Source organism: Hyperoodon ampullatus (assembly GCF_949752795.1).
Source record: "Hyperoodon ampullatus genome assembly, chromosome: 10".
Lineage (NCBI taxonomy): Eukaryota > Metazoa > Chordata > Mammalia > Artiodactyla > Ziphiidae > Hyperoodon > Hyperoodon ampullatus.
In genome coordinates this window covers 77,158,944-77,180,273 of record NC_136923.1, presented here as the reverse complement: position 1 = coordinate 77,180,273, position 21,330 = coordinate 77,158,944, and the positions used below count along the sequence as shown (strand labels likewise).

General features: G+C 38.9%; 1 protein-coding gene across 3 annotated transcripts in view; it reads left to right on the top strand.

Annotated features, from left to right (window-relative positions):
* CYP39A1 (cytochrome P450 family 39 subfamily A member 1) overlaps positions 1–21,330 on the top strand; it is a gene marked incomplete at both ends in the record, with an annotated part of 64,303 nt that overhangs the window by 3,788 nt on the left and 39,185 nt on the right. The window contains 6 exons of one of the 3 annotated variants that reach the window (XM_079712543.1): positions 1,615–1,750; positions 5,012–5,186; positions 6,692–6,841; positions 8,078–8,171; positions 12,991–13,098; positions 18,328–18,418. In XM_079712543.1, coding sequence (XP_079568669.1) covers positions 1,615–1,750; positions 5,012–5,186; positions 6,692–6,841; positions 8,078–8,171; positions 12,991–13,098; positions 18,328–18,418 — 754 coding nt within the window. Of the gene's footprint in view, positions 1–1,614; positions 1,751–5,011; positions 5,187–6,691; positions 6,842–8,077; positions 8,172–12,987; positions 13,099–18,327; positions 18,419–21,330 lie in introns of all 3 variants that reach the window. The other 2 variants (XM_079712542.1, XM_079712541.1) reach the window with 2 other exon arrangements.

The window sequence follows — 21,330 nt, the reverse complement described above, 5'->3', positions numbered from 1 at the left end:
AGCCTTTATTGGGGTTTGCTCAGGAAAGGCAAGGCAAGGCAGGGTAAACAATTTAGGATTGACTAGTTTGAATAATTTCTGAGGACTTTGGGCTATAAGGTTGGTCTCCGGGTACCTAGTGCCTCTCCCTGGGATGATTTAGGGCAAGGATAATATTGGCTTGGCGTGTGAGAGTTAGATCAGGAGGTGGTTGGGGACACAGACTCAAGATGGGTTGGTTTCCATATGAAAGGCATGGTCCTGGTTGGCTGAGTCCTTTGCTGTCTCTAAAAACTGGCTAGCCCTGGGAGAGCTGTCTCTACCCAGTAGTGAGGCCACCAAAGCTGAGCATCAAGAATAAGAAAATATAGCTAATATAACTGGCCCCATGATAGATAGATGCCAAATAGACACCAAATCTAAGAAAGTACAATTGGAACAGTAGGTTCTTTTGAGGATAGAGTCGTGGGGAAGATTGTGGTGTATTGCCTCCATTCACAATTGAAGAAAATGTTACATTATAATCAGAGGCCAGTGAAAATAATGATATATTTTTCTCCAAATAAAGTCATGGACTCCCTAAAACCAAACCAATCTCTGCACTGGAGGATGACTGTAGGTTCCTAGGAGCGATCTGATAGAAAAGGCAAAACTGATGGTGTACAAGAGAGAAGGCGTACACATAGAACAAAGAGAGAGTGTGGAACCCATAACACAAGTGAAGGAGGGTGGGCATTTCCCAGGGGTAGGACCCTCCATCTGTGTTAACTCAAGGGGAGGCATGGAGAATGGGTACAAATGGGTACAATTGTCTGCAAGCTCTGTTGGTGAGAAGCTGAGAGTGCTCATTTTCCCAGTGAGTTACAAAGCAGGAACACCCTCTCAGAGTGGAGAGGGTTGGGCTAGGTGAACAGGTGAGTCATTTTGGAAAGTGAGAAAGTGAGCACATTACAGAAATTTGGGGATTGCAGGACATTGTTGAGTGACTACAGACTGAGGGTGACATCAGTCAGCAGTTTATCTTTTTCTTGAACAAAGTTCAACCATAGGTTGTTTATAACCCTCCTGATATCTTGAAAACAGTGCTCAAATAGCACGGTGTTTGATATAATTTCCAATCATTATTTCTTTTTTTTTTTTTTTTTTTGCGGTATGCGGGCCTCTCACCGTTGTGGCCTCTCCCATTGTGGAGCACAGGCTCCGGACGCGCAGGCTCAGCGGCATGGCTCATGGGCCCAGCCGCTCCACGGCATGTGGGATCCTCCCGGACCAGGGCACGAACCCGTGTCCCCCGCATCGGCAGGCGGACTCTCAACCACTGCGCCACCAGGGAAGCCCTCCAATCATTATTTCTAATTATTACTTCTACTACCAGAAAGGAAGGTATAAGCAAATAATAGCACTATCAGAAGGAAGGTTAAATATTACAACAGAATAAATTAAGATTTTTATAATTTAGATTTTGCTCAGTCAAAATTTATAATTATTATATATAATCATAATAGTTTTTATCTTGACTGTGAATTCAGCATTGGGGTTCTTGAGGAACACTGTCTTAAGCATAACCCATGGTCCAGTAACTTGTTTATCAGAAATGTTTACTAATATGATCTGTATTTATGTGTTTTCTTTCAGTATGGACCGATATTTACAGTCGTTGCCGTGGGCACCCGAATGACCTTTGTTACTGAAGAAGAGGGAATTAATGTGTTTCTAAAATCCAAAGAAGTAAATTTTGAACTAGCAGTGCAAAACCCCGTCTATCGTACAGGTAAACAGTATTTTCAGATAGTTCATTTGAAATACAACATGTAATCCAAGAGCAGTTTTAGGTAACAATCACATCTTCACTCCTCTATCAAGAATGAGGCAGGGGCTTCCCTGGTGGCACAGTGGTTGGGAGTCTGCCTGCCAATGCGGGGGACGCGGGTTCGTGCCCGGTCTGGGGGTATCCTGCATGCCGCGGAGCGGCTGGGCCCGTGGGCCATGGCTACTGGGCCTGTGCATCCGGAGCCTGTGCTCCGCGATGGGACAGGCCACGGCAGTGAGAGGCCCGTGTACTGCAAAAAAAAAAAAAAAAAAAAAAAGAATGAGGCAGGCCCATTATTTTGTTCTTTAGAGTAGGGGTAGAAAAGAGTATGTGATGAATTTGGCCCTTGTAAAACAAATTATTGGCAACCTAAAACATTTGGATCTCCATTAGATATGTGTAAGAGATGAGGTCACCTCACTGATGTTTACTTGGGAAAATATTGGCATCTGCAGCCTGTTGCAGCTCCCAAACTGTCACTAACTCTGCTCTGCCGCTGTGTGTACAATGTTCTACAGGCTATAGCTCTTGGCTTGATCTCATGTTGCTACTCTGCTCCTTGAAAGTAGAACTGCACTGCTTAGTAAGCCCTTTACTATGGCATTTCCTGACATAGTCCACAGGGTTATTGAGGTAAGTGGGGCTTAGCCTCATATAATTGGTGCCGTTTCTTTCTCCATCCTCAGAGACTGCTGAGAGAGAGAATTTGTCAGCACGCTTCCAGTGTGACTGTCTGCCTTTCTTTCTTTCTTTTCTTTTTTTTAAAAATAAATTTATTTATTTAATTTGTTTTATTTTTGGCTGCGTTGGGTCTTCGTTGCTGTGTGTGGGGTTTTCTCTAGCCGCGGTGAGCAGGGGCTACTCTTCGTTGCGGTGCGCGGGCTTCTCATTGTGGTGGCTTCTCTTGTTGCAGAGCACTGGCTCTAGGCACACGGGCTCAGTAGTTGTGGCTCACGGGCTCTAGAGCTCAGGCCCAGTAGTTGTGGCGCATGGGCTTAGCTGCTCTGTGGCATGTGGGATCTTCCTGGACCAGGGCTTGAACCTGTGTCCCCTGCATTGGCAAGCAAACTCAACCACTGTGCCACCAGGGAAGGCACCAGGGAAGCCCATGTCTGCCTTTATTTCTTCCCAGGCTGCAGACATGCATGCTGAGGCCATTTGTCCTCCCAAGAATGCAGAGCTGGTTCATTTTGTGCCTGGTTCTTTTCTCTGCTTTCACAGTGTCTGTGCTTGCTTCTACCATCTTTTTTCTCCTTGCTTCCCTTTTTGCATCTTTCTTAGGTTCATTTTCATGTAGCTTCTTCTTATGCATTTCTTGCCATTAAGACAAAAAAGTTTGTTTTCACGGCTGTCAGTTGATCAATAGCATGATTATTGTTTCTTGTTGCTTGCATGAAAAATCACAACATGATGGTTAAATTTTTTTGACTCTTTAATGCTTCTTGATATTTAGACTATGGAATTCCAGATCAAAGAAATACAAATATTTTGAAGACTCTTGATCTGTAAATTCACATATTCCTTGAGAAACATATACCAACTTACTCACCTATCATAGGTGTATTGAAGTGATCACATTTTTTCACCTCTGCCTCCCCTGGGGACTTGCATGCTTAAATATTTCTATTTAACAGATGAAATATCTTAATATTTACTCTTGAGCCAGCTTCCCATTCCTTTCAATTATTCCCCTACCATGGAGACAATGCATGCTCAGGAAATCCACAAATTATTTTTCATTAACTTATGCAAAATGTATCCTACATGTAATAGGATGATGAAATATAAAATTAAAAATTATTTTTTGGAAAACTTACTTTGAAGACAATAAAAAAGGATTAAAGAAAAATATAAAGAAATAGTGTAATGAGTTTAAAAATTCATACTCTTAGCACCCAACCAGACCAGGTGTGAGTATCATGAAAGGAGCATTAACACTAAGATAAAGGAAACAGTGGGGCTAAAGCTATTGGAGTTAGGAAAGCCCTGCTGGTGGAGGTGATATTCAAGAAGACACTTGAAGGAGAGAAGAAGTTAGCAAAAGAAATGTATGCCTTGTAGGTGTGGGGGGGGATAGGGGTGGGAGGGTGAGATCGGTCAAGTAGAGAACATTCTGAGCAGATAGAAGAACTCATAGAAAGAAAGAAAGAAAATGCTGAGATGTATAAAAGAGTGTGTGTTTTCAATATACCTGGGATATATGTTTGGAGGGAGAAAGGGCTAGCAATGTCATTTTAGAGCTGGAAAGAGGGTAGAACGCCTTGTAAACTTTGTTAAGGATAGGAAGCCAATGAAAAGTTTTAAACATGGAAATAAAATCACTAGATTTGTGTTTCCCAGAGGTTTCCTTAATCACCCCCCTACAAATCATCCCTTAAAGTGAATTACCCTGCGGACTTTCACTATCTCACAGTCTGCGTTGGGTCTTCACCTACTTTTATTTGCAGGAGGTGATTCTATGTACTAGGTGAACTTTGGCTCTAGTCTCTGCTGATCAAGGAATAGAGAGGGAGGTCTATTGACTGTTGCTTCAAGAAGTGGTTGCATAATTCACAGAGTCATGTACCACAATGTTCATTGCAGCTCTATTTACAATAGCCAGGGCATGGAAGCAACCTAAGTGTCCATCGACAGATGAATGGATAAAGAAGATGTGGCACATATATACAATGGAATATTACTCAGCCATAAAAAGAAATGAAATTGAGTTATTTGTAGTGGGGTGGATGGACCTAGAGTCTGTCGTACAGAGCAAAGTAAGTCAGAAAGAGAGAAACAAATAGCGTATGCTAACACATATATATGGAATCTATATTTTTAAAAAATGGTTCTGAAGAACCTAGGGGCAGGATAGGAATAAAGACGCAGATGTAGGGAATGGACTTGAGGACATGGGGGGGGAAGGGTAAACTGGGACAAAGAGAGAGTGGCATGGACATATATACACTACCAAATGTAAAATAGATAGCTAGTGGGAAGCAGCTGCATAACACAGGGAGATCAGCTTGGTGCTTTGTGACCACCTAGAGGGGTGGGATAGGGAGGGTGGGAGGGAGACTCAAGAGGGATGGGGTATGGATATATATGTATACGTATAGCTGATTCACTTTATTATACAGCAGAAACTAACACAACACTGTAAAGCAATTATACTCCAATAAAGATGTTAAAAAAAAAAAAGAAGTGGTTGCTTCTTTTGAAAAGCGTTTTCTCTGTTTATAGCATCAATCCCAAAGAATATCTTTTTAAAACTGCATGAGAAACTTTATGTCGTGGTGAAAGGGAAAATGGGGACTTTCAACCTATATCGATTCACTGGACAACTGACTGAAGAATTACACGAACAGCTGGAGAATTTAGGCCCTCATGGGACCATGGACCTGAACAACTTAGTGAGGTAAATAGATGCCTTATTATTTAATTTTGTTTTTTATTTTTTTGGAATAAAAAAAATTTGAAGCCTATACATTGGACTTCACAAATTTTCTGGTGGATTAATGAAGTCTAGCTAGGTGATTAAAAGATGCTATTAATCTTTTAAATTCTGATTAATGGGCAGTTAGTACTTCAATTTGAAGGTAAGCAAATAGGCCAATAGAATCATTTTAACACGTTTATAATAATTTCTCCCTAGTCATTCCTTACAATTTTGTATGCGCTACATGGATTTTCCTCATATAATTGTCATGCATCCATCAGAATTTTGATAAAACATTCAGTGCAATTTGTGCTCATTAGAAGAAGAGGACATTGAGAGGAGAGGGAAGAGGATGGAATCAGAAAGTAGATGACAAGGGTGCAGGAGATGTCTGTGAGACCTGACAAGGTGGCTGAGGGAAAGCCACCCTGAGCCTCGGGACTGAGCCCAGGTCCTCTGAGAGGGGAGGTACTGAGAGGGAAGCGAGACAGGAGAGGACAGTGGGGGGAACCACGTAGCACTCAGCCATGTTCTGGAGCTTTCTGGCAAACGTAAGGGCTTAAGCAGGGAGCTGTGAGAAGAATTCCCCGCACGCGCAGGGCGATTTGGTAAATCGAAGTTACCCATGAGGCACTTTTCCATCTCAGTGGGATGCTGGAGGCATGACCAACCATCCAGACTCAAAAACACAGCAACATCGAATAGTTTGTTAGGGTTCCAGAAAGAGAGGGAGGAAAAGTAAAAACAAAAACAAGCAACCAATCACCCAAACTTTTAACATGCCCAATATCTACAACAAAACAAAGGAAATTCTTGAATGACTTTGAAACTTTGAGGGAAAGGAGATCCTGAGAAATTTCTGTGAGGAAAGGATGGTGAATAAAAATGGAATAAACAGAACTTAGTGTTACTAACCTGGGGCATATTAACAATCTCTGATATTCCTTTATTTAAGGGCCCCGCAGAAATCATTTTATTCACCTGAGGGAAAACTTGCTGATGATAGATACTATATTTCAGTCTTTCGGTATAGTTCAAAGTTATAGGATCCTGGGAGATACTAGGAATTTGGTGACTAATACTGCCCTTGGTTCTTTGTTTGGTTATTTTTGGCTGCTGTCTAAAGGTACGAACTGTATCTCAGTTATTGTTATTATTTGCTAAATAAATGCTTGTTGAAATCATATTGAATTGATCTCTTTCTGTGTGTCATCTCACATTTGTCAGGATCTAACAATACTTGCTTAGAAAGCATTTGAAAATCTTCAGATAAATAAGACCACAATTTCAGTTACCCCAAGTTATCTTGAGCACAGGAAACAAATATTAAAATCTCTTAAGAATGACTTCCCCCCCCAAAAAAATATATCACATATGATTGTCTACCCCTAATATATAGCTATTCAATAATGCCTTCTTTTGTAACCTATGCCTTTCTTCTGTGGTCATTGGCTCTGACGTTTTATGTGTTTCTATCTTTGTAGGCATCTCCTTTACCCGGTCACGGTGAACGTGCTCTTTAAAAAAGGTCTGTTTCCCACAAATGAGAGGAAAATCAGGGAGTTCCATCAGCACTTTCAAGCTTATGATGAAGGTTTCGAATATGGGTCCCAGTTGCCAGAATGTCTCCTCAGGTAGAGAGTTGTTTCCTATGTTAATTCCCTGATCGAGCTCTTCTCAGCTATTGATACATTTCTCTCCTTTCTTTGCTCTAAGTAGCTATAACAGCAGTTTAAGTGGAAGAGACAGAAGCTATTTCTTATGACCAGTTTGGCTGTGTGTGTGTGTGTGAATTGAGGGAGGAACTGAAGAAGAGAGATGGATTATTTCCTTTTATTCTCATTTTGAGGAACAAAAACAAGAAGGAGAGGGGAGAATATGAGAATGAAATGAAGAATCTATTTTGAGGCCTTTTATGCCATTTACAACTTGTTATTATCACAGCCATTGCTACATCATCAAGTGTGACCTGTGTCAGAATCCAACGTCCTTATTCTCCCTGAGGCAGAAGTAGGTGTGGTCAAATGTATTTCTCACAATTGGCTCAGATAAAAGTTTATAAAATGGTTTGACTGCAAAGTAACACATGATTTTTTAGTTTCTTGGCAGTTGGTCTGAAATGATGACTGGTCAGAAAAGATTAAAAAGCTTTTAGTCAGTTTGCTTTACCTCACTTAACCCAGCAACGGGTCCCTGTGCTAGACTTTGATCCTGCTGTGACTGACAACAGCCAGAGCAAACTTAGACCAAGCAAATCATGAGCCCTGTTTTCTCTCTCTCTTTTTTTTTTCTTAATAAATTTATTTATTTATCTTTGGCTGTGTTGGGTCGTCGTTGCTGTGCATGGGCTTTCTCTGGTTGCGGTGAGCAGGGGCTACTCTTTGTTGGGGTGCATGGGCTTCTCACTGCAGTGGATTCTCTTGTTGTGGAGCATGGGCTGTAGGCACGTGGGCTTCAGTAGTTGTGGCACGTGGGCTCAGTAGTTGTGGCACACGGGCTTAGTTGCTCCGAGGCATGTGGGATCTTCCCGGACCAGGGCTCAAACCCGTGTCCCCTGCATTGACAGGCGGATCCTTAACTGCTGCGCCACGAGGGAAGTCCCCGAGCCGTGTTTTCTTATTCAATGCTGGCCCTTTAGGAATGCAAATTTTTTTTTGCAAAAGATACTAAAATGTGACTGCCTTGCCCCCTCAATTTTCCTTGTGGACTAATAAGTCTGAAGGTAGACTTTTCATGAAGTTCCAGCTGAAACTGAAGAAGACATTTGGAGAAATAATTAAAATTCCATAGACATAGTCCCTTTTCTACTGTGACCTGTTACTCCTAGAGTGCTTTCAAATTAATTTATCCACATATTTTTTCTCACCTAGAAACTGGTCAAAATCCAAAAAGTGGCTTCTAGCACTTTTTGAGAAAAACATTCCAGATATAAAAACATGCAAATCTGCAAAAGATAATTCCCCGGTAAGTATTCCTTAGCTTTTTTTGCTGAAATACCTGAGATGAAAACAGTCATAAACTACGATTGTTAAAAAAATATTTTTGCTAAAAATCATGAGATGTGTTACATAGATACCATTTTTGTGCCCTATTTTACATAAGAAAAAACTGAGGCTACAGACAACAAAATAACACAACAGTCTGAGGGTTTTTTTAATGATTTATCGATTATACAGTGAGTTGTGTCAACAGTCACAGGTGGGAGTTATGGCAAATTAGGCAAAGATAAGAAAGCTCGACAAAGTTGACTTTTTTCTTGAGGCCACCACGGCTAATTGTTTCTTTCTTCAAATGCAACCAGGTAGTGTGGTATAATTTAAAAAGCAACGCAGTGGGAGTCACTGTCCTAAGTGTCCTAGATCTGTGGTTCTCTAGACGTGATCCCTAGACCAATGGTACCAATGTTGCTGGGGAAACCACTCAGGGTGAAACGCTGGGAGCCCAGCCATCTGGGGTTTTATACACCTTCCAGATGGTTCTGATGCTTGCTAGTGAATGGTTCTCAGCCGTGGCTGCTCATTAGAATCTCTGAAAGCTTTTGAAAACTACCTGATTCTCCAGACTCACCCTCTGGAGATTCCTTTTGGCCTGGACTGCCTGGGCTCAAATCCAGTCACCATTGTGTAACCTTGCTAACCTCTTGGCCTCAGTTTTGTGACCTTGGGCATGGTACCTAACCTCTTGGCCTCAGTTTTGTCATTCAGTGAGTTAATATTTGTAAAGCACTTGAAACATAGTAAAGACCATGTAAGAGTTTATCATTGTTATCATGGAAGAAATCATTTCATATCTTTTAGCATTGAAAGATGATATCAAACATTTTTGTTTGCATTTAGTTATGATAGCAAGTGTTATCACAAACAACTCTGCTTAACACTGGAGAGGAAGATCACCTTAGAAAAAAAAGAATGTGTGAATGTTTGGGGATGTCCCTCCGGAATAAAGGGAATAGAAAGCTAGACTGGAATGCCCTTCGCTGACAAACTATGTTTCAGCTAAAGAATCTATTTTATAAATGGATCCAGACAAACACATTTTTGTTTGCATTATTTTCCAGGATTTAGAGGTAAAGCCATGTGTGTATAAAAGCTGTACCCAAATAGATCTGTAATCTATGAGCCTAGAAAACAGGGGTTTTAATGCCCCAGTTAAAACTCCCCGCTGACAATACTTCTAGAATAGCATTTATTTTTCTTACTCTGAAGAAATGAGGCACTTTAATCATAGGTACTCGAACTCCTGCTTTGAATAAAGACAAATTTTGACCTCTGCTGACGCTAATTCAATGTTTATGACCAGGATAGAATTCAGTTTGAACACTCATGAGCTGCGTGACTTCATTTTTTAAAAAAATCATATAATGTCTCTTCTCAGACCACAGTGGAATTAAACTAGAAATCAATAACAGAAAGATAACTGGAAAATCCCAAAATACATGGAGATTAAACAACACATTTCTAAATAACACATGGATCAAAGAAGAACTCTCATGAGAAATTAAAATATTTTGAAACAAACTAAAATGAAAAAACAACCTATCAAAATTGTGGGAGGTAGTGAAAGCAACGCTTAGAAGGAAATTTATAGCTGGAGGTTGATGCAATCACTAGTGGCCAATGATTTAATCAGTCATGCCTATGTATGAAGCTTTCATAAAAACCCAGAAGGACGGGGTTCAGAGAGCTTCTATGTTGATGAACACTTGGAGATTTGGGGAGAGTGGCATGCTTCAAGCAAGCACAAAAGTTCCTTGGCCTTTACCCCTACCTTGCCCTACACATCTCTTCCAGCTGCATGTTCGTCTGTAGGCTTTATCGCATCCTTATATAATAAACCAGTAATCTAATGAGTAAAGTGTTTCTCTCAGTTCTGTGAGCAGTTCTAGCAAATTAATCAAATCTGAGGAGGGGGTTCATGGGAACCTCTGATTTATATAGCCAGTCAGTTAGAAGTACAGGTAACAACTTGGACTTGCAACTGGCATCTGAAATCCAAGGAGGGGGTCTGTGTAACTTCCAATCCTTAGCCAGTTAGTCAGAAGCACAGGCAATAACCTGGGCTTGCAACTGACATCTGAAGAGCAGGGCACAGTCTTGTGGGACTAAACCCTTAGCCTGTGGAACATGATGCTATCTTTGGGTTAATAGTGTTATAATTGAGCTGACTTATAAGACACCCAGATGATGAACCAAGCATTGCTTGTGGTGTGTAGAACCCCCCTCACACACATTGGAAATTGGTACCAGAACCCGTTTAGCAAGGATGTCCCCTCCCACCACCCTTTTTCAACATAGTACTGGAAGTCCTTGCTAATGCAATAAGGCAAGAAAAGGAAATAAAAATTATACAGATTGAAAGGGAAGACATAAAACTGTCTTTGCTTGCAGATGATGTGAACATATGTAGAGAAAATCCAAAAGAATCAACCAAAAAACTACTGGAACTAATGAGTGATTTTAGCAAGGTTGTAGGATACCAAGTTAATACACAGAAGTTAATTGCTTTCCTACATGCCAACAATGAATAAGTGGAATGTGAAATTAAAAACACAATACCCTTTACATTAGCATTCCCCAAAATGAAATACTTACATATATATAAAACAAAACAAGATCTATATGAGGAAAACTGCACAACTACAAAACTCTGAGGAACAAAGTCAAAGAACTAAATAAATGGGGATATATTCCATGTTCATGGATAGGAAGACAATATTGTCAAGATGTCAGTTCTTCCCAACCTGATGTATAGATTCAGTGCAATCCCCAGTAAAAACCCCCAGCAAGTTATAACATTTTATGGATTCTAAAATTTATATGGAGAGGCAGAAGACCCAGAATCACCAACACAATGTTGAAGGAAAAGAACAAAATTCTTCAAAGAAGTGATGCTATCCAACTTCAATATTTACTGTAAAGCTTCAGTAATCAAGATAATGTGGTTCTGGAAAAAGAATAGACAAATAAATTAATGGAACAGAATAGAGAGCCCAGAAAGACACCCCATTAAATATAGTCAACTGATCTTTGACAAAGGAACAAAGGCAATATAATGAAACAAAGATAGACTTTTCAACAAATAGTGCAGAAACAACTGGACATTCACATGCAAAACACTTAGTTGATCTTGGGTGTGGTGATGCCTACTTAGATACAACACTAAAGACACAATTCATAAAAGAAACTGTTAAGCTGGATTTCATTAAAACTAAACTGCTCTGTGAAAAGACAATATCAAGAGAATTAGAAGACAAGTCACAAACTGAGAGTATTGGCAAAATAAAGGACTATTATCCAAAATATACAAAGAACACTTAAAACTCAACAATAGGAAAACAAACAACCCAATGGAAAAACAGACCAAAAGTAGACCTTAAGAGACACCTCACCCAAGAAGATATATGGATGGCAAATAAGCATATGAGAAGATGCTCTGCATCACATGTCATCAGGGAAATGCAAGTTAAAACAATGAGATACCACTACTCACCTATTAGAATGGCCAGAATCTGGAACACAGACAATACCAAATGCTGACAAGTTTGTAGAACAACAGGAACTCTCATTCATTGCTGGTGGGAATGCAAAATGGTATAGACTTTTTGGAGGTTTCTCACAAAATGAAACATACTCTTACCATACAGTCCAGCAATTGTGCTCCTTGTATTTGCCCAAATGGTTTGAAAATTTACACCCACACGAAAACTTACATATGGATGTTTATAACAGCTTTATTCATAATTGCCAAAACTTGGATGCAACCAAGATGCCCTTCAGTAGGTAAATGGGTAAATAAGCTATGGTACATCCAAAGAATAGAGTATTAGCGCTAAAAAGAAATGAGCTATCAAGCCATGAAAAGACATGGAGGAACCATAAATGCCTATTACTAAGTGAAAGAAACCAATATGAGAAGGCTACATACTGTATGATTCCAACTATGTGAAATTTTGGAAAAGGCAAAACTATGAAGAAAGTAAAAAGATCAGTGGTTGTTAGGGGGTGGGGAGAGATGAATAGGCAGAGCATAGAGGATTTTTTAGGGCTACGAAAATACTCTGTATGATATTATAATGATAATAGATATCATTATGCATTTGTCCAAACCCATACACCAAGAGTGAATCCTAAGGTAAACTATGCACTTTAGATGGCTATGATGTATCAAAGTCATTTCTTCCTTGGTCAAAAATGTCCCATTCTGGAGAGTGATGTTGATAATGAGGAAGGCTATGCTTGGGTGGGGGTAAGGGTTATATGGGAAATCTCTGTACTTTCCTCTCAATTTTCTTGTAAACCTAAAACTGCTCTAAAAAATAAAGTGTTAAAAAAATTAAGCCAGGGCTTCCCTGGTGGTGCAGTGGTTGAGAGTCCGCCTGCCGATGAAGGGGACACGGGTTCGTGCCCCGGTCCGGGAAGATCCCACGTGCCGCCAAGAGGCTGGGCCTGTGAGCCATGGCCACTGAGCCTGCGCGTCCAGAGCCTGTGCTCCGCAACAGGAGAGGCCACAACAGTGAGAGGCCCGCGTCCCGCCAAAAAAAAAAAAAAAAAAAATTAAGCCAGGATTTGAACCAATGTAGTAAGAGCGTTGAACCCCAGAGTCCCTACTCCCAATTACTATACTACCAGTAAGTATGTAAATCCCTTAGCATGCCTGAAATCACAAACCTAAGAATGGCAAAAATAGCATCTTTCAGATTAAAGAAAAATGCATGATCTTTGTTTATTAACATCAGTCTTTGTCACATAGCTCTGGTTTGACAATATTTATTTCTTTTAAGCAGACAGTAATGCAGGCTCTGCTGGATCTCCTAGAGATGGAAACAAATGAAGAAAAGAGTCCCAATTATGGGCTCTTACTACTTTGGGCTTCTCTGTCCAATGCTGTCCCTGTAAGTATATTCGTAAAGGAAGAGTTGCATTTCTGTCTACTGTACTTTCAGTTTTTCCCTTCATTTTTCTTTCTTTTTTTTTTTTTTTTTTAATTCTTTTCACTTCTTATCATGGGGAAGAAAAAGACTGTAATGGATTTGGTCGTGAGATAGAAAAACAAAACTGAATGCCTCAGGAAATCTGACAAGATCACAAAGGAGGCAAAGCAGAGATCTGAAGTGAATTCTGCCCTTTGAAAGGCAGCATGTAACAGGTGAAGGGAAACATTTGCACTTTGGGGTCAGTTGTGACAACACCTGTGTATGCAGCACTTTCTGTACTTTCCATGTCAGGCAACATGCTTAGTATTGGTGCTGCAAAGATGAGTAAGTCTTGACCCCAGACATTTACTGGGGAGAGAGTAGGTAAACGGATAGTGCAGTTAGAATTGGACTTGAATCCAGATATCCCAGCCATAGCCATAGAATCTCATGGAGGTGACAAACACTCTGAGCCTCCATTTCCTTATTGGTAAAAAAGGGATAATAAAACTCTTAGTTTGGTCCTAGACTTGGGTACTTAATAAACGGTAACGCTCATTTCTCTGCAAGATTGTTGTGAGGATTCAGCGAGATAAGCCCAGCTGCCACCCAGTGATCATGAGTTCTTTGTCGACCCCTGAACCCATTCTCCTTCTATGCACCATTCCTGTTTGCATTGCTTGGCATCGTGGTCCTGTAAGCTTCCCCATGAATGGAGCTGGTGACACTGGAACTCACGATACTTCTAAAGAGAGCAGAGATTTTTGAACTGTTTTTTTTTTAAAGCTGTTATGAACTAGAATACAGCCATGAGATTTGTCTGGCACTTCATGTTCAATGCACAGCAGTTTCCTGCATCAGGAGGATTTCATATCAGCTTAAGCTGCACTTAAATTATTTGAGAGATTAAAGGGTAAACTTTTTATGTATTTGTTTTCTACTAAATAAGAACTTTCAACCTATCTATAAAGATAAAGGTATTCATTTTTTCTTTTTTCTTCTAACAAATAGAAATAAGATGTGTTAAGTATTATTTGTTTCTCCTTCCTCTTATAAAGGTTGTGGAGGGCTTTCTAAGTACTGATATTCTAGTTGTCTTTAACCCATTATAAACGAACTGGGTACAGAGCAGAAACGGAAATTCTGGCTTCTCTGCTCAAATGTGTGTCAGCCACTAAAATACGTATTTCATCTGGCATGGGCAAATAAAAGTAGTCTAACCCTTTCCTCTTCTTTAGGTATCTCTAATATTATTCTCTGATTTTTCCTTATACAATTTTCTTGGAAACTGATTAAGCTAGAGCAAAATTAAAAGGCAAATATCAAAACAACTTCCAAAGCAGCAAAAAAACAGCCACTCCTGTCACAGGATTAATTTTCAACATCTCATTAGAAAGCCCCCCCCCAAGAAGAAAGGGACACAAAGCCCCATTGATCTGACTCAGGGGGAGTCAGTTTTTTGGAATTTGTTCCTGGCACTGGTGTGAAAGAATTTAAATCAATTGCAGAAAGCAAGTGTCTGATGATCATCAGAAGTTCCATCTTGCTGGCTCTTGTTGGCACTTCTAAGAGGCAGCTGGTGTGTGGGAAGAGACCCTGGACTGGCTTTAGAGTCAGGTCCAAAGGCAGATCCCACGGCTGGGTGACAATGGGCCAAGTGTTTAACTGGGAGCCTCAGTGTCCTTATCTAGAAAATAGCATGAATGTTATCTACCTCATAGGATGCTATGAGCATTATATTTTTAAGAAGTGGAAAGTGGCTAACAGTCCCTGGCTCAATAAATGTTAGCTTTGTTTTCTTATAAAAAGTAACACCATGGTTTCAATCAGTCATTTCTTTCAATGGTCCACTAATAATGAACTGCCTTGGCTTCTAAAACTTGACCTCTCAAATGCCCAAGGGTGGGAGTGGCCACTGCTGTCCTGGCTTCTGTGATCTCCCAAGGCATCCAGGAGAGCTGCCAGAAGCCCTGCCAGGGGCCTGTGCTTTCCTGGTGCCTAGATCATTCTCTTCTCTTCTACTCTGTGCTCTGTCTCTAGGACCACGGAACTCAGACCTCAGGCTTCAGACAGGCTTGGTACAGGACACCAGGAGGCTCTGTTATGAGACCAAAGTCTGGGTGAACTTTGGTGGACTGGCCCCAGATATTAACCATTCTATGGGAAAACCATTTCCAAGTCCCAAGAAATTCCTGGCTGCCAAACGTCCTTTTTTTTTTTTTGCGGTACGCGGGCCTCTCACTGTTGTGGCCCCTCCCGTTGCGGAGCACAGGCTCCGGATGCGCAGGCCCAGCAGCCATGGCCCACGGGCCCAGCCGCTCCGCGGCATGTGGGATCTTCCCGGGCCGGGGCACGAACCCGTGGCCCCTGCATCGGCAGGCAGACTCTCAACCACTGCGCCACCAGGGAAGCCCCTGACTTTTTACCTTTATAATCTGCTTCTCTGAAGCTCTTTCTAAACACTTTCAGTAGTGACTTCCCCACCTCACTCTCAATTTCCACAGCATTTATTGGTTACTCTTTTATATGCCTTTCTTTTCTTTTTAAAAGAGTAATTTTTTAATTAAAAAATTTTAACTAGAATATAATATACAATTTTAGAAGAGAAATCTGTTAAGAGGCGTCAAACATAGTAACTAACACCGTTGCACAACCATTTATAGTTTAACTGAATTCCTTGAGTTTGCTTTAAAATAAGGTATTACCGAATTTTAGTGAATCTCTAAAACTCTAATTAACCACGTAAAACTCTAAACCCCTCTTTTGTGTAACTGAAAAATCTATGTACTATCACTAAGATATATTTTTCCCCAACGTGAACTCTTGAGTCTTTAAATAACAAGGTCCTACTGTATACCACAGGGAACTATATTCAATGTCCTGTAATAAACCATAATGGAAAAGAATATGTTAAAGAATATATATATATATATATATATATATAACTAAATCACTTTGCTGTAGAGCAGAAATTAACATGTTATAAATCAACTAAGCTTCAATAAAGTAAGTTTAAAAAATGATGGATTGAGTATGGAGTGGTTATTAATTAAATCCAATAATTCAGCACTTCCATCTATAGAGAGTATAGAAGGGACCCACGTGGGGAGACATGTTGAAGAGAGCTTTCTGAGCATGTTTCCTCTGTAAAAATGAACTAGTTGATCTCTAGGGTAAGACTTTCCTAATCTGGAAAATGCCACAGAAAGTGGATCTTGGGATAGAGGCCTCAGTTCTCCCATTCACTTTGTTTATGTAAACAGCACCATGTTTATGCCCACAGTATCAGTTTACTGTCACAAAGGGGAAAACAATGAGTAGTATTGAATTTGGCTTAGTCCAAGCACTTCCTTTCAGACCGTTGCTCTTCCTTTTTTGACCACAGGGGGGAGTATTGGGATCATTTAAAGGTGTTTAACAGTCCCTCACAAGAGACAGAAAGACTTGAGTAACACAAAGTGTTGTCTGAGTCTTTTCAGGATTGGTTTTCCTAAGATGAAATTTCTTTCACAATATGTGTTTACAGAAAGCAGATGAAAGGGAACCCAATCTTCTTTTAATGATTTGATACAAGTTTCCTTTAATGTGTAACCTAAAAATAGAAGCAAAAATATCTACCTGAATTAATGGAAAATTAATTTTTTTAAATTGAAGTATAGTTTATTTACTCTATTGTGTTAGTTTCAGGTGTACAGCATAGTGATTCAGTATTTTTTCAGCTTATACTTCATTATAGGTTATTACAAGATAATGAGTATAATTTCCTGTGCTGTACAGTACATCCTTGTTGCTTATCTATCTTATACATAGTAGTTTGTATCTGTTAATCCCATACTCCTAATTTATCCTTCCCCCCTTCTCTCTCCCTTTGTTAACCACAATTTTGTTTTCTATATCTGTGAGTCTGTTTTGCTTGTACATTCATTTGTATTATTTTTTAGATTCCACATGTAAGTGGTATACAATATTTGCCTTTTTCTGTCTGACTTATTTCACTAAGCGTACTATTCTCTGGGTCCATCCACATTGCTGCAAATGGCAGTATTTCATTCTTTTTTATGGCTGAGTAATATTCCATTGTATATATGTACCACATCTTCTTAAGCCAATCATCTGTTGATGGACACTTGGGTTGCTTCCATGTCTTGGCTACTATAAGTAGTGCTGCTGTGAACACTGGGGTACATGTATTTTTTTTGAATTAGTATTTTCATTTTTTCTGGATATATACCCAGGAATAAAATTTCTGGACCATATGGTAGTTCTATTTTTAGTTTTTTAAGGAACCTCCATAATGTTTTCCATAGTGGCTGCACCAATTTACATTCCCAGCAACAGTGTACAAGAGTTCCGTTTTCTCCACATCCTCACCAACATTTGTAATCTGTAGACTTTTTGATGATAGCCATTCTGACAGGTGTGAGGTGATACTTCATTGTGGTTTTGATTTGCATTTCTCAAGTAATTAGAGATATTGAGCATCTCTTCATGTGCCTGTTAGCCATCTGTATGTCTTTGATGTTTAGCAGTGTAATTTTATCTTATAATACCACAATGAGGAAAGATGTGAAATAATTTTGTTTGGTCTAGAGTGAGAACTTGCAAACATACTATGTTAAGTAATACCCTATGAACTTGGAAGCACCCTTTTTCAATAGGGTATGAAAGGACCCTAGTTTTGATATAAGTGCTCTCATAATTTAGTTGATAAGATTTTAGGTACAGTTTCTGGGGCTTATTTAAAATTACCATGTTTCATTTGCAGAATATATGATTTGCTAATTTATTTGTATTTCAAGGAATTAAATCTTGAAAAATGCCTTTGTTTTGGACTAACATTCTTAAGTGTCATAATTTGTTGCTCCTAAATTTCTAATATGTGCCTATATAATATTTTATGTTGTATATTAGTACAATAAAACACCCTGCTTTTCCCATTTTTTTTAGTGAAAATAGTTTACTCTATATAAACAATATTGTGAAACTATAGTGGCAGAATAAAATCATAAATTTGACCCCTTAGAGATACGTAACATCTCTTTTGTTCATAAAATCTAGTTGTTTTCAAAGATACTCTTTACTAACATGCTTTTAACTTTAGTTTAAATATCTCCTTGTTTCTTTTAAATGTTTGTGGCTAATACTATGTATGCTTTTGTTCATGTTCAAAGAAGGTTGTATGTTTTGACATATGTTTTTCTTTTTAAGGTTGCATTTTGGACATTTGCATTTGTCCTCTCTCATCCCAATATCCACAGGACCATTATGGAAGGCATATCATCTGTGTTTGGCACAGCAGGTACTAAAACTGAATTAAATTGCATAATTGAAGAGATATCTAATAATGTGCGCTTGTCACACATTATGGGCAAAGTTAAATGCCCATAATTTAATAGAATTTCAAAGTAGTCCAAATTGAACATAATTTGTTATATGCTTCAGGATATAAATTGATCAGGTAGGATCCTAGAATTTAATTACTGTCAAGGATTTTAGAAGTCACCTGGACCAACTCCCTTATTTTCCAAATGATGAAACAGAGATCGTGACTTGCTTAAATTCCCTATTTAAACATAAGTGTATAATGCACAGGGTTTTTCTTCTAGTCTCTTAGCCCCTTGCCTCAATTGAACTACAAGTCATAGTTTTGGAATTCAGGGTTTTCCAGATTTTATAAAAGTAATATGGTGCATATTCCATGTATTGCTTAACAGTATTAATGGGATATGGATGTCAGGTAAGGCTACACCACCAAAGGAATATTTTCAAAGTCACAGTTTTTAGAGGTTTAGTGGGTTAGAACTGCAGGTAGAGATTGCTACCTTGCCCTTTTTGGTCCAGATTTGCACTCATCAATTATCGTCAGTTTTAAAAAGCAGAAATAAGCTTGAATGGAGAAGTTTCCACTAGTTTATTCAGCATAAATTGACCTGTTTGGGAGTAGATTTTTTTTAAAAAAAACCCTTTAATATGTCAAATTATATATTCTGATGTAAAAAAATAATAAATGACTTGGTTTTCTTGGAAGAACACAATATAATAGTAAGACAAAAGACTGTGATGCCAATTAACAATTATCCCTCCTCTCCTTCGTGATTGCTGAACATATTTTATTGGATTTTTAAATTTATTTTGATTGCTTCTTATTGAGTTAAACCAAAAATCAAATTGGCTTGGTCAACATGGATATTGAAGCCATACCGTCTCTGAGCCTTGAGTGTGAATCCCCAGACACTAGGTCATATTTCACAGAAATGGTGAGCATTAGAATCATTGAGTACCAACAGTGCTAACAAGTTAGATTCTGGAGATACACTGGTGGATGTAAGAGAAGATGACTTGCCTTTATGGAGCTTACAACTACAAAGCTAATGGAAATGTGCCTGCCTGCGTGTCTACAAATGACAAAAGGAATATGTTCTTGATCATCACATGCTCTATCTTACCAGAGTCTGCTCCTGACATAGGGTTCTCCAAATTCCTGGTCTTTAAGAAATAAAAAGGTAGTGATGGGGATGGTTGGGATAATATGGGGAGCCTATCTGACCCAAAGGCCACAACAGAAGCCTTACATTCATTGAAATTTCTACTGTGCTTGAATGTTGAACTCTTGAACACAGTTCTAGTGGAGAAAGACAAAACTTTCCCCCTTTTTCTATATTCTTGTTTATTTTTAGAACCTATTGTTCTCCTCTGACAGAAAAATTCTCCTTCAAGTAGTAGTACTGGGGTACTAGCTATACTATATCAGTGCTTTCAGTTTATAAAAGATCAAACGTTTTTGCCATGCTTATACAGAAGCAGTTCAGATCAATTCAAGCATAAGATGTAGCAGCTCAAGAATTTAGATATTGTGAGTGAATGCCACAGATCTTTGGAGGTTGCTATCAAGGGAGATATCCATATGCCCATACAAAGAATCCTGTCAAAGGAAGGACATTAAAGTGCATGAAATAAGAATCAGACTGAGTATGGCATTTCTCCCATTCTTTTGCTCTTTTCTTTTCTTTTTTTTTTTAAAAAGTTAATTTATTTGGCTGCACCAGGTCTTAGTTCCAGCATGCAGGATCTAGTTCCCTGACCAGGGATTGAACCTGGGCCCTCTGCATTGGGAGCACGGAGTCTTAACAACTGGACCACCAGGGAAGTCCCTCTTATGCTCTTTTCTATTACAAGATTACCTTTTCCTTCTCTGAAGATGTTCTTAGTGAACTTCTAACTCAGCATCTCTCTAGCCTCAGTACTCACCACTAGAGCCCATCTCGGACACTTTGCCCAACTTCCTTATAAAATAAGTGTGAGGGTAAAAGCTGCTGTTGAATACTTGGTCTTTTGTATCTGGCTTCTTTCACTTAGTCTAATATTATATTTTGTATGTTGATGTTTTAAGTTAGTTGATTTTCAGATGTTGAACCCCCTTGTGTTCCTGAGATAAATTATTAGTTATGGTGTATAATTCATATAAAACATATGACTTTATATATGTTGCTGGGTTCAGTTTGTTAGTACTTTGTTGAGGAATTTTGCATCTATATTAATAAGACATTGATTTATAGTTTTCTTTCTTGTGATATCTTTGTCTGGTTTTGGTATCAGAATAATTTTGACTTTATAGTATGACTTCAGAAGTATTTCTCTCCTCTTTTATTTTTTGGAAGAGTTTGTGAAGGATTGATGTTAATTCTTCTGTAACCATATGGTAGAATTCACCAGTGAAGTGATCTGGTCCAGAAATTTTCTTTTTTGAGAAGTTTTTGATTAATTCAATCTCTCCACTTGTTACAGGTCTGCCCAGATTATCTATTTCTTCTTTTTTAAAATTGAGATATAATTGACATACAATATCCTATTAGTTTTGGATGTACAACATAATGATTTGATGTATGTATATATTGTGAAATGGTTACCACAATAAATTTAGTTAACATCCATCACCACACATAGTTACAATTTTTTTTCTTGTGATGAGAACTTTTAAGATCTACTATCTCACCAACTTTCAAATATATCATACAGTATTATTAACTATAGTCACAATGCTGTACATTACATCACCAGAAAAATATGGAATGCTTCACATATTTTAGTGTCATCCTTGCACAGGGGCCATGTTAATCTTCCCCGTATCTTTGCAATTTTAGCATGTGTGCTGCTGAAGTGAGAACTATATATTTTTTCTTGAGTCAGTTTTGGAGTTTGTGTCTTTTTAGG